We start from the raw sequence: 13,845 nt of genomic DNA on the forward strand, positions 1-13,845 counted from the left end.
CTTGCACACTGATGGTTGAGTGCCTCTCTGACCAAATTCTGAGCTCCTGAAGGTCAGGAACCAAGCCAGAGAATTCTATCATTGTACCTGAGAGCTACTGGCACAAAGCTGAGTTCTAGATATTTGTAGCTGAAAATCAAATCCACAAATCTTTGACTTCTTTCACAGAAGTTTCTTAGAACTTCCATCAGAATCACCTGGGAAGTTTGGTGAACTCAAAGATATTTGGCAGAGAGGCCCAAGAATGTTCATTTTAAACAAGCCCCTTAGAATATTCTTGTGTACATGGATGTTTGGGAACTAGAGAGCTGTTACATACCAATAAACACTGAGATGCCTAAGTATATGTGTCACACAAGGTACAGGTGAGATATTAACAAAATCAAGTTTAAATAACACTTCCAATCTCATTTCCTCTTCTCTCTAGTCCCTCCTCTCGCCACTGTCTGAATCATCCTCCTGGAGCAAAATTCTGATCAAGTCCTTCCTTTGCTCAAAACCTTCCCAACTGTGAGACTATAAAACCCATGGTCATAAGCTTGTCATTTAAGAATCTTTATGGCCCCCCTGCAATCAACATAACTTTTAAACTAAGAGCACAAACTCTGGGGCCAGAATGCCTGAATTCAAATCCCAAAGCCTGCAATTATTAGTTGCGTGACCTCAGGCAAGTCACTTAACCTCTCTGTGCCTCAGGTTCTTCATCTGTAAAATGGGGATATGAATAGGACCTGTCTGATAGGGTTGTTGGCGGGATTAAATGAATTAATGCATGCACAGCACTAAGAATAGTGCCTGGCACAGAGTAAGTGCAAAATAAGTGTTAGATATTACTATTATCCTGATTACCTCCTCCTCTTCACCTACTCACACATTATACTCTAGTCCCACCTATTAGTTCCTGCTCCTTGGGCATTTTTTCATATCACCCTGTTCCCTCCATCTGTAACACAGCGCCACACCATCTATGGGTCAAAAGTGTCCAACTGACAAGACCCAATTCAACTGTCACTGGAAAATCTTTAATAACTAACTCCCCTCATAACCCAAATTAATCCTTCCTGCCTCTGTGCACTAGTGTAACTTTTATTTGTGCATGTTTTCTTATCTCCTAGACTATGATTTCCCTGGAGAGGCTGAAACAGTATGGTCTTAAAGGTTAGACAGACCTGGGTTCCAAACCAGATCACATTTATCTGCTCTGAGCCTCCTATTTCCCATTTATAAGTTCAGGATAATAACACCTCCTTTGAAGGAGGCTTAAATGACAAATTCTATCTATAGATATTCAAAAAGTCTGCTGTATGAGTGATTGGTATTATTAATAGAATTATTAATAGTGGTATTTATTTAGTGCCAGCTATGTAGATAGTACCAGTGCCAAATACTGGAGCTTAAAAAAAAAAAAAGACAGAACTGCCCTGGAGAAGCACAATTTTTCCATCAAGTTTATGGAGATATGGGTTTGTATATCCCTAGGCTGGCTTGTTTACAAAATAGCTGTGACAAAAACAAACAAAACAACCCAACCCACACGTGCACTCTGCGTCAGCTCTGGGGTGCGTCCAGGGAAGACAGCAAAACTCCTTTCTATTGACGTTTCAGAGAGTGACATCAAGACCACCTACAAAGGACCGACAAACGGGCTTGGGTGGGGAGGACCCAACGGGGACTGTTCAGACCATGACAGCACCTGGCTCTTCCTCCTCCCCACCAAAGTTGAGGGGCCGCCTTCTGCCCGCCAAAGATCCCCAGCTTGACATGTCCTCTCTTTTGCCTTTTTTTTTTTTTTTAAAGAAAACTCCCTTTTGCATAAGTCCAGATTTCTGAGCCGTGAGCTCAGAATCACAAGAGCTGGGGCTGCGACTCCGGGATTTCACTTTGCCCTTTCTGTGCGTCCGTTACCCTCTTTTAAAACTAGAGCAATCGTTCAGCCTTGGGGCCGGAACGTGCCCGGCCAGTCAGACCTGAAGCCCAGTCTGGCGTCTATCAGAAGCCTGGTCAATTCTGTACGCGCTGTCGTAGGCTGCGACCCGCGCTCCCGGGGGCGGGCGCCCCGTCGTCTCCCTCCAAGGTATGTGGAAGCGACGTCCCCTCCCTCTCGCCCTAGGGAGATCCCGGAACTACAGGCTCGGACTCTGACCCTGGAGGGGACACAGGTGAGGCCAACAGACCGGCCGTTCCGAGGTGGGCTCTCGGGAAGGGATGGAGAAGCTGGCCAAGCGGGAGTCCACTCCCCGAGGCCAGGACCGCGGCTGCTCAGGACCGGGGCCTGGGAGGAGAAAGCCCGTGCACCCCTCGGAGTCCGTCCTACACATCCGCGATCCACACCCCGCCCCCAAATCGAGCCCGGGCCGGCCCCTGGCCATCCTCCGCCAAACCGCTGCTTACCGCCGCGCTCATCCCGGGGCCGAACTGGCCATCGACGCCCGCCTGGAACCCAGCGTAAGCAAAGGAAGAGATAACGGCTGCACTTCCGGAAATAACCTAGGCCTGACTGCGGAGGAGAGTTCCCCCGGCCCGCGACCATAGAGGAGAGGCTGCGCTCGTTCCCTAACCCCCTCGACCCCGCGCCCTCCCCGCCGCCTAGAGAGGCCACTCTTGGGCCGGGGAGGTCCGCGCAGGCGTACTACCGCCGGTCCCGCCCCTTACTCTTGGACGCACAGACCTTGAGCCAGGGCTTTACACTGAGAAGGTGAGGCTGTTGTGTGTATTTGATCCTCCAGAGTGGCTGTTATTGTATCTGCAGGAAACAGCTTTGCCCGGAAATTAAAATTATATTACAAGACCGTACTGTACTCGCCACAATTTGTTTTTGCCTTTACATTTTATGCAGAAAATCAGAGAACCATGGCTAGATTTCCATTTGCAGTATTAAGAAGAATCGGAATTAACATGACTTTCTTATCACCACTTTTTTTTTTTTTTTTTTTTTTTTCCTCAGCGTCTTGGTTCGTTAAGAATTCATGAGGATTACCTGTTTTAAATCACTGGCCTGGAGATTGTTAAATCGATAATTTGGGATGATTTTTTTTCCCTAGCAATCAAATGGGCAAAGAGTAAAAAGATTGGTAATGTTCTGTGCTAGTGCCAGGAGTGTATGACTCATTTTCTGGAGGATAGTCTAGCAATAGGTATCAGCATATTTTTAAAAAATTGCCGTGAAAGATACGTAACAAAATTTACCATTTTAACCATTTTCAAGTGTGCAGTTCAGTGGCACTAACTGTATCCACATTGTGCAGTCATCACCACCATCCAGGACTTTATCATCTTCCCAAACTGAAAGTCCATACCCATTCAACAGTTACCAATAGTTCCTTCCCCAGCCTCTGGTAACCACCATTCTACTTTCTGTTAAAGAATTTGACTACTCGGGGCTTCCCTGGTGGCGCTAGTGGTTGAGAGTCCGCCTGCCGATGCAGGGGACACGGGTTCGTGCCCCAGTCCGGGAAGATCCCACACGCCGCGGAGCGGCTGGGCCCGTGAGCCATGGCCGCTGAGCCTGCGCGTCCGGAGCCTGTGCTTCGCAACGGGAGAGGCCGCAACAGTGAGAGGCCCGTGTACCGCAGAAAAAAAAAAAAAAAAAAAGAATTTGACTACTCTAGGTACCACATATAAGTGGAATCATACAGTGTTTGTCTTGTTGTGACTGGCTTATTTCACTTAGCAAATGTCCTCCAGGTTCATCTACTTTGTAGCATGTGTCAGAATTTCCCTCCATTTAAAGGCAGAATAAAATTCCATTGTTGGTATACGTGACATTTTGTTTATCCATTCATCTGATGATAGATGCTTGGGTTGTTTCCACTTTTTGGCTATTGTGAATTATGCTGCTATGAACATGGGTGTACAAATACCTATTCAAACCTCTCCTTTCAATTATTTTGGGTGTATGCCCAGAAGTGGAATTGCTGCATTATATTATAATACTATTTTTAATTTTTTAAAGAAGGACCATACTGTTTTCGATAGTGACTGTACCATTTTACATTCCCACTAGCAGTGCACAAAGTTCCAATTTCTTACCTAATAGGTATGAAATGATATCTCATTGTGGTTTGGATTTGCATTTGTGATGCTGAGCGTCTTTTCATGAGCTTGTTGGCCATTTATATCTTCTTTGGAGAAATGTTTAAGTCCTTTTTAAATTGGATTGTTTGTTTTTGTGTTTTTGAGTGGTAGGAGTTCTTTATATATTATGGATATTTACGCTTTATCAGATATATGATTTGCAAGTTTTTTTCCCCATTCTGTGGGTTGCCTCTTCACCTTCCTGATAGTGTCCTTTGATGCACAGAAGTTTTTAATTTTGATGTAATTCATTCATCACTTTTTCTTTTGTTGCCTATGCTTTTGGTGTCATAGCAAAAAATCATTGCCTAATCCAACATCATGAAGCTTTTTTGCCCTATGTTTTCTTCTAAAACCCTTATAGTTTTGGCTCTTACATTTAGATGTTTGATTTATTTTGAATTAATTTTTATACTGTGTTAGGTAAGGTTCTAACTTCATTCTTTTGCATGTGGATATTCAGTTTTCTTAACACCATTTGTTGAAAAGAGTATCCTTCCCTCACTGAATGGTCTTGGCATCCTTGTTGCAAATCATTTGACCATTTATTCAAGGGACTATTTGGGGGCTCTCTATTTCATTAGTCTCTATGTCTTTATGTCAGTACCACACTGTTTTGATTACTGTAGCTTTGCAGTAAGTTGATATTTATTGAACTTAAATTACTTAAAATTTAAATTTAAGTGGCCATATGTGACCAGTACTTTCCATCTAGGACTTTTAAAGCTGATACTAGAAGGCAGAAAGATATTTCAAGTTTGAAGTTTGACTACTTGTCATATTGGTTTTCACATTTACTCTCTGCTGCTCACACTAGGAATAGAGGGCCTAATTAACTATATATAAATTTCCTTTCAATGAGTAGAGGAAAATGGACCTGTGGCACCTGGTGGGGAAAATATGGTCACACTCTTACTTGTTCTTTAGGATTCTTAATATTTTCTTTTGGGAGAAAATGGTTATCTTCTTTTCAAAAAGCACAAGTGGTTCATACTCAGTATTTCTCTCAAACCTAAGGTGTGAATGCAGGGAAATGTGACAGCAGGTCAGAACGCTGATCATATCTTACATTTATTCTTACAGTGCTTTACAATTCACATACATTATCACCACTGATCCTCAACCCTATTTAGTGGATGAGAAAATCGAGGTTTAGGAAGATTGAATAATTCCAGACCTAATAAATGGCAGAGTTAGCCTTTGAAAGCAGATCTTCTAACCAACTTTCATAGTAGGCTTTCGTGAAAGACCAAGGTGAATTCATTCACTCAACCCACGTTTATCGAGCATCTCGACGTGTCAGCAGTGTCGTAGGCTCTGGGAATCAACTGCAAACCACAAACCAACGTAAAACTCCATCAGGCAAGACCTAATCTGTTTTGCCCACCGTAGTACTCCCAGTAGCTAGTGCAGTAGATAAAGGTCTCAGGTTTGCGTTCCCCGTCACCTCTGTAAATAACTCTCTTTTCCATTATTCTTATTGCAGCACCCTGCTCTTTCTTTTCACAGCGAACTTTGGGTTTCCAAGTGGCAAGTTCGATTCCTTCCTGACTTTCCCCTCTTCCCTCAAGTTAAGCTCCAGTGGGAGCTTGTCTTTTTTATTCCTCACTGTATCCCCACTCCTTTCAGGGTGCCCGGCACATAACTGGAACTCAAGAAATATATATTCATCAACTGGATGGATGTCATGTCACGCAAACTTCTGAAGTAAATGGCCCGGGCTTCCCTGGTGGTGTAGTGGTTAAGAATCCGCCTGCCAATGCAGGGGACACGGGTTCGAGCCCTGATCTGGGAAGATCCCACACGCCGCGAAGCAACTACGCCTGTGCGTCACAACTACTGAGCCTGTGCTCTAGAGCACGCGTGCCACAACTACTAAGCCCATGTGCCACAACGACTGAAGCCCACGTGCCTAGAGCCCATGCTCCGCAACAAGAGAAGCCACCGCAATGAGAAGCTCGCGCACCGCAACAGAGTAGCCCCCGCTCCCGCAACTGGAAAAAGCCGGCATGCAGCAACGAAAACCTAATGCAGCCAAAAATAAATAAATAAAGTAAATTGTCCAAGTCTGGTCCTCACCAGTTAGACCACGCCTTGAAGGACTTTGATAGCCACGCCCCTCCTGTGTCCCGGGAAAGGAACCCAGCCTTGGCCCCGCCCCTGCCATGACGCAGGCACACGTGACGGCGCGCCGGCGCGCGCTGTTTCCGGAAGTCACCCCCGCGGTCTCCGCCGCTGCTGCCTGCGCTGCTGGCGGTGGAACTTCGCGAGTGGAACGGCAGAGGCGGGCCGGACGGGGCCGCGGGCCTGGCCACTCTGCAAAATGGAGATAATCAGGAGCAGTGCGTGTCCGCCGTGCACCTCCCCGCGTACCCGCGGCCCCCTTCACCCGGCCTGCTAGGCCCGGAACACGGCCGGTCTGCTTGGCGGGGCCTGGGGCAGAGGCAGCCCCTCAGGGGTTTGCTCCCATTTTGCGCCTCTTGGGGGGCCTTATTCCTCTCTGGCCCATACACCCTTGGGGGCCTTGTCGTCTTTCTTACCCGGGCACCCCCAGGGCCTTATCCCTCTCAGGCTTGTGTCCCCGCGGGGCTTATTTTCCGCCCCTGTCTGTGCACCCCTCAGGGACCTGTCCTTCCGCCCTAGGAGACGTAGGAGTTCCCCGGGCCCTCCTTCCTTCCCAACCTAGTAGCCCGTGGGCAAGCAGCTAGGCCACCGGTTCTGAGCCTCTTCTCGGTTTCTCCACAGATTTTAAGAGTAATCTCCACAAAGTGTACCAAGCCATAGAGGAGGCGGACTTCTTCGCCATCGATGGGGAGTTTTCAGGTATCCCTCGCTTGCAAGCTTGAGGCTGGCACCTTGCAGTGCATAGCCAAAACTCCTGCACCCCTACCCCCTGCTCCCTTGCCCCGGACTTCTGCCTGCTGGCCGCTCCTCCCTGTTTGTAGCCTTGGGCAAGTTGCATGGGTCTCCACGTTTCCTCTTAAACGTTTCGAAAGCACGGAAGAGGTGAGGTGCGGTGGGTTTTGTGATTGGGTTTGTGGTTGTTAGACCTCTCAGGGTTGCAGATAGAGATTAAGGTTTTGGTGCTGCTTAAAAACTGTTGGATGTGTGTGAGACAGCTTGGGAGTTCGAGTCAGGCTTTTTTGTACGTGTGGTGAAATACACATAACATAAAATTGATCGTTTTAAAGTTCAGTGGCATTGAATACATTCACTTGTTGTGTATCCATCTCCAACCATCCATCTCCAGAACTTTTTCATCTTCAGAACTGAAACACTCTACCCATTGAACAATAATTCCCAACTCCTCTCTCCCCTCTGCCTCTGGCAACCACTGTTTCTGTCTCTGAATTTGACTAGTTTAGACATTTCCTATAAGTGGAATCATACAATATTTGTCCTTTGTGACGGACTTTAGGGTCGGACTTTTGCAGATAAATGAGGGTATTCCTCTAGGCATTAGTGGAAGTGTTCATTGCCTGCCTTGGCATGGGTGTGCATGTGTGTCTAATACTTTACTAACAGTTATAACTGCAAGATTTTTTCTTTTTCTCCTTTTGGATCAAAGATATCCACTTTTGGTATAGATAACACTTTTGCTACAAGCTTAACATGTTTGTAAGACTTCAGCTCTTTCTAAAGGACTCCGTGCTGCGGGTAATCTTTGGCTTTAATTAAGTGTGCAGTTTCTAGTTGGAGTCAGTTCCCTGGAAAGCTAAGAGTTTTCACCGCAAATAATTGTCTCTTGACCTTGAGTATACCTTTGTTGTGTAGATGTTACTCCAAACTGTTGACCAAGACTGTACTCTAACAATAATGCGCATCAGTATTTGTTGATGTCTGAGTATGCATTAATCTTTGAAAGCAGCAAAACTTATTCAGTCATAGAGATTGTTTCCTTAAATCATGACTGTTTTGAAACCTAATTTTTTTTTTACTGAATTATAATTGACCAATTATATCAGTTTCAGGTGTACAACATAGTGATTTGATATTTTTATACACTATGAAATCACCATGCTAAGTCTAGTTACCATCTGTTAGCTACAAAGTTATTGTTGGCTCTATTCCCTATGCTGTGACATTTATTTTATAACTGAAACTTTGTATCTCTTAAACCCCTTCACCTATTTGGCCTTTCCACCCACCCCCTCCCCTCTGGCAACCATTAGTTTACTCCCTGTATGAATGTCTTTGTTTTGTTTTGTTTGTTTGTTTTGTTTTTTGGATTTCACCAATAAGTGAAATCATATGGTATTTGTCTTTCTCTTTCTGACTTATTTCACTTAGCATAATACCTTCTAGGTCTATCCATGTTGCAGATGGCAAGGTTTTATTTTTTATGGCTGGGTAATATTTCTATATATGTATGTGTATATATATGTATGTATGTATGTGTGTGTATATATATATGTGTGTGTGTGTATATATGGCATCTTCATTATCCATTCATCTATCTTTGGACAATTAGGTTGCTTCTATGTCTTTTCTATTGTAAATAATGATGTAAATAATGATGTAGTGACATACGGATGCATATATCTTTTCGAATTAGAATTATTGAAGAAAAAATAATTTTTGTTTTCGTATAAATATCCATAAGTGGAATCGTTGGCTCATATGTTAGTTCTATTTTTAGTATTTTGAGGAAGCTTTATACTGTTTTCTATAGTGGCTGCACCAGTTGACCTTCCCACCAACAGTACATGATGGTTCTCTTTTCTCCACAACCTTGCCAACACTTGTTATTTCTTGTGTTTTTGAGAGTAACCATTCTGACAGGCGTGAGGTGGCATCTCAAGATTGCTTTGGCTGTTCGGGGTATTTTGTGGTTCCATACAAATTTTAGGATTATTTGTTCTAGTTCTGTGACAAATGCCATGGGTATTTTGATAGAGATTGCTTTGAATCTGTAGATTGCTTTGGGTAATATGGACATTTTTACAGTATTAATTCTTTGCATTCGTGAGCACAGTCTTTCCATTTATTCCCATTGTCTTCAATTTCTTGCACCAATGTCTTATAGTTCTCAGAGTACAGGTGTTTCACCTTCTTGGTTAAATTTATTCCTAGGTATTTTATTCTTTTTGATGCAATTGTAAATGGGATTGTTTTCTTAATTTCTGTTTTTCATAGTTTGTTATTAGTGTATAGAAATTTACAACAGATTTCTGTATATTAATTTTGTATCCTGCAACTTTACTGACTTCCTTTATTAATTCTAATAGTTTTTTGGTGAGGTCTCTATAGTGTTTTCTATATTTGAAATCTATTTTAGACACTGAAACTGCCCATTCTCAAATTGAAACATTCACATCTCTAAATTCATTACTATAGAGTTTAGCTTGGTAGCCAGTGAAATTAATGCTAATTTTGAGAAAGTGAAGAAAGGAGCACTTCCAATTAATTTTAATTCATGAAAATATGAAATTATAGCGCCATTGAATAGTTGACTGACATTTTTCCATTAGCATTTATTAACAAGTTAAAAACTTTTATTTCGGGCTTCCCTGGTGGCGCAGTGGTTGGGAGTCCGCCTGCCGATGCAGGGGACAGGGGTTCGTGCCCCGGTCCGGGAGGATCCCACGTGCCGCGGAGCGGCTGGGCCCCTGAGCCATGGCCGTTGGGCCTGCGCGTCCGGAGCCTGTGCTCCGCGGCGGGAGAGGCCGCAGCGGTGAGAGGCCCGCGTACCGCAAAAAAAAAACAAAAAAAAACAAAACTTTTCTTTCTTAAAATCTAGGAATCAGCGATGGACCCTCGGTCACCGCATTAACAAATGGTTTTGACACTCCGGAAGAAAGGTATCAGAAGCTTAAAAAGGTACGTGGATGTGCTAGAAAAAATTTTTTTTCCCATGTTGGTCCTGCATATGTTGAATTATAGAGGAATATAATCGTTAAACTTGTTCATTAATGTCTCAACCCCAGCTACAAAATGATATTTTAGTGGTATTTAAAACAACAGCAAAAATAATTGTTCGCTGGAAAACATTTTGGGGAAGGTTTAGTATTTTCAGTGTTAATTTGATTTACAGGAAATGTGATGTGGTTATTTTAATCATTTGGAAATAGGTTTACCATGACACTCTGGATGGTGGATAGGTGCCTAAGTTGGGAAAAATATTAAGAAATGTATATAAATTAATAATGCATCTGATACCTACTAGAGAATGGACTTGAGGATATGGGGAGGGGGAAGGATAATCTGTGACAAAGTGAGAGAGTGGCATGGACATATACACACTACCAAACATAAAATAGATAGCTAGTGGGAAGCAGCCACATAGCACCAGGAGATCAGCTCGGTGCTTTGTGACCACCTAGAGGGGTGGGATAGGGAGGGTGGGAGGGAGGGAGACGCAAGAAGGTAGAGATATGGGAACATATGTATATGTATAACTGATTCACTTTGTTATAAAGCAGAAACTAACACACCATTGTAAAGCAATTATACTCCAATAAAGATGTTAAAAAAAATAATGCGTCTGATAGATAATCTGTAATCTGTTCTAATTGGAACAAAGTTAAGTAATCAGAAAACCCACCTGATTGAGAATACTGTTGCTGACGTCGACTGTAGAGCACTGTTTTGACAGATATTTTATTTCCCTTTTCCAGCATTCCATGGACTTTTTGCTGTTTCAGTTTGGCCTTTGCACTTTTAAGTATGACTACACAGATTCAAAGTAGGTTGTTTTAATAAGTGGTGGGAATTCTTTTGTCATGGCGTAATGTAACGCCCTAAGTCTCCTTTTATCTTATTTTCCCCAGGTATATAACAAAGTCTTTTAACTTCTATGTTTTCCCGAAACCCTTCAATAGATCTTCACCAGATGTCAAATTTGTTTGTCAGGTTAGTAGTATAATTGAGTTGTTTTTCTGTTATGAATTGCTGATGAGGCAGTGTGGAAATGTGGAATCAGAATTCTCTCTAAAATTTGGTTCTACTACTAACTTTGCACTTTGGGCAAATCATTTCACCTCTCTGACTTTCAGTTTTAGGGTTGTAAATTAATGACACTCCCATCTTCCCTTTTACTTGAGAATGAGTTAAGGAATGAGATGTAAGTGACAGGCAGATGGAAATGAGAACGTGAGCTTTATCATTAGTAAAGCTGAATCTGAGACCATGGCTTCGTAGTGTGACTCTTTTGGGGATTTTTAATGTCTTACCCCTGAATTGAACCTACAGATCAGGACCTTCAGGCTTCTTCCCACCCCATTCTCATTGCACCCATCTCCAAGGGTAGAGCTTTATTTTCTGGAAGAGGCGGGTATGTGTGTATCCTCTTTGAAAAGAGAAAGCCCAAAAGGGGCTAAGCTATATATGTTCAGTTTCTTTTCCCAAGCTCACCAATTAGGAAAGAGAGGGTAGATAAAGACCACTGTTTCCTCCTGAGTAGGAGAGGGCTGACTTTACGAGCCAAGGTAAGGATACAAGGAGGTTCTCCTTTAGAACACCCTGTTTGGAGTTGTAGCTGATCTAGTAGACACTCAGTGAATATCAGTTTCCCCATTCTGCTCTCTCTTTTTTTTTTTTTTCTTTCTGCTCTCTTAATAATCTGATACAATGGATAAGGTGAATGTGAATAAGTGTATAGCGAATGGATATGTGATGAAAGCTGAATGTTGGCCTTTTCTCCCTCATGATCTTATGCTTGAGCTTCTCTCCCCGTAGCAACATTAGTTCCTTTGAGTCTTCCCATCTTTCCCTTTTCCTGCATGTAAGTAGTAATGCAGTTAAGAAAGCCTGGAGGGTAGGCTTCTGAGTGACTGAGTCATGTCAGGTTCTTTCTGTAATAAGGCAGGATATAAACAAATGAAATTGAGCATTAATTGTATATCTAGGGCTGAAGAGAAGGTAATTTTGGTTTTGTAAACCTGAATTTTTCTTAAATTAGCAAATAAACCGTAGTTGATATTTCTTTACCCTGCAACCATTTAACAGCTATTTACCAGTCACCTTAGTATAGGATACTTAATTAAACAGTATTTGTAGATTTTCACTGAGAGAAAAATAGGCTCAGTTGGGAAATTTGTGTGGATGTAGTTTTCCAACAGTACCAGGAAAAGACAATTATTTAAAGTGGATTCCATGGCTTTAGCCAGGGGTTAATCAAACATGCAGACAGTGGCAATGAGATACCTTGGGGATGATGCTTTGTTCTAAAACACCAACACAAACACAGTTATTCTAGGAAATGAATTGGAAACAGATCAAAAGAACCCTACCCATTGTACAAAGCCATTCTGGGGCTACACCTGGAACACTTTAGGTAGTTATAGTAGCCAGCCACTCCTTAAAACAAAGAAAGACATCACAGACTTGAAGACAGGCCAGAGACTAATGTCTAAAATGGACAATGGGATAAAAATGGTACAATTCTCGGGTTTCCCTGGTGGCGCAGTGGTTGAGAGTCCGCCTGCCGATGCAGGGGACGTGGGTTCGTGCCCCGGTCCGGGAAGATCCCACATGCCGCGGAGTGGCTGGGCCCGTGAGCCATGGCCGCTGAGCCTGCGCGTCCGGAGTCTGTGCTCCGCAACGGGAGAGGCCACAACAGTGAGAGGCCCGTGTAGCGCAAAAAAAAAAAAAATAGGTGCAATTCTCTGTTCTGGAAAAGCAAAGGCAGAGAAGAGGTTTAGACGCAGTAAGTAAACTTGTGAATTGTATGGATATGGTAAATGATAGTGTCTTTGAAATTTTTCTTTTGTCCTCCATCTAAGGTGGATTTTGTTTTAAAATTCTATGGTGACAGCAGGGTTGCATCTTACAAGGAACTTATTAGCTTCTGGAGTCAGCGACTAGGGTGAAAATTGTGTCTGGTCAAAAATCAATCTTGAAAAGCTCTTATTACCCTTAAAGCAGGGAGAGTTTGGGGGCAAAATAACTTAATATGCTCTTTGAAAAATAAGCATCTGTATACATAGTGAGCTGCTCACACTGGGCGGGATATGGGGGAGCTACCTGAGAGCCAGGCACACTCCTGGAGCACATGCCCATCCAGTGGGGCGACAGAAGAACTGCATGGCATTGGCATTGTCTTCACCTCCTCTTTTTCTTCTGTTCTCCTTCCTTTTTCTGACTGAACATCTATAGTTGAATTCATGGAAGAAAATACATACGTGGTCATGAAAAATCGAGACCCTGCTGCTGTCTGTAAAGAACGAGTTTCTTTTTTTATCCCGTCTTCCCCATGCCACTTCTTTCCCCATTTCACTCCTTTTATGTCCATATGTACATATACTCTTATGTCTACATATATATACATAATTTTAGCTTTTTTCTTTAATATACACAGGATCATAATATTCATATTTTATATAACTTGTATTTTCTACTTAACACACTGTCTTCATATTTCATAGTATGGATATGTTATAATTTATTTAACTGGAGTTTAGAAGTTTTCCAGTGGTTACCTATTTAAACAATGCTATAGTCAGCATCTGTGTGCAGCATGTCTTGGTTATATGTAGGAATGTTTTTATAGATTTCCTAGAAGGGGAATTGCTGACTCATAGAGCTTATATATTTAACATTTTGATAGATGCGTCAAATTGTCCTCCCAAGTAGCCATGCTCATCTTTTGAATCCTGAAAATGGTACATTTAGGACAAACCAAAGATAGTGGTTAGTAAACCACAAATAGATTTTGTTGGTTCAAAGGGTTTTTCCTTTCTTTTCTTTTCTTTTCTTTTTATACAGCAGGTTCTTATTAGTTATCTGTTTTATACAAATTAGTGTATATATGTTAATCCCAATCTCCCAATT

The 13,845-nt window shown here is 42.6% G+C and overlaps 2 protein-coding genes across 3 annotated transcripts in view; one reads left to right on the plus strand and one right to left on the minus strand.

Moving 5' to 3' along the window:
* BFAR (bifunctional apoptosis regulator) overlaps nucleotides 1-2,591 on the minus strand; it is a 28,790-nt gene extending 26,199 nt beyond the window's left edge. The window contains exon 1 of the mRNA XM_030884017.3: nucleotides 2,392-2,591. The gene's annotated coding sequence lies outside the window, so the exon portion shown is untranslated. The remainder of the gene's footprint in view (nucleotides 1-2,391) is intronic.
* Nucleotides 1,850-13,845, plus strand: part of PARN (poly(A)-specific ribonuclease) — a 169,155-nt gene continuing 157,159 nt past the window's right edge. The window contains exons 1-6 of one of the 2 annotated variants that reach the window (XM_030884013.3): nucleotides 1,854-2,695; nucleotides 5,704-6,416; nucleotides 6,820-6,897; nucleotides 9,815-9,894; nucleotides 10,692-10,759; nucleotides 10,845-10,926. In XM_030884013.3, coding sequence (XP_030739873.1) covers nucleotides 6,398-6,416; nucleotides 6,820-6,897; nucleotides 9,815-9,894; nucleotides 10,692-10,759; nucleotides 10,845-10,926 — 327 coding nt within the window. In that variant the 5' untranslated portion in view covers nucleotides 1,854-2,695; nucleotides 5,704-6,397. Of the gene's footprint in view, nucleotides 2,696-5,703; nucleotides 6,417-6,819; nucleotides 6,898-9,814; nucleotides 9,895-10,691; nucleotides 10,760-10,844; nucleotides 10,927-13,845 lie in introns of both variants that reach the window. The other variant, XM_060284171.2, reaches the window with a different exon arrangement.

The sequence above is a fragment of the Globicephala melas genome, chromosome 15 (assembly GCF_963455315.2).
Source record: "Globicephala melas chromosome 15, mGloMel1.2, whole genome shotgun sequence".
NCBI classification, from domain to species: domain Eukaryota; kingdom Metazoa; phylum Chordata; class Mammalia; order Artiodactyla; family Delphinidae; genus Globicephala; species Globicephala melas.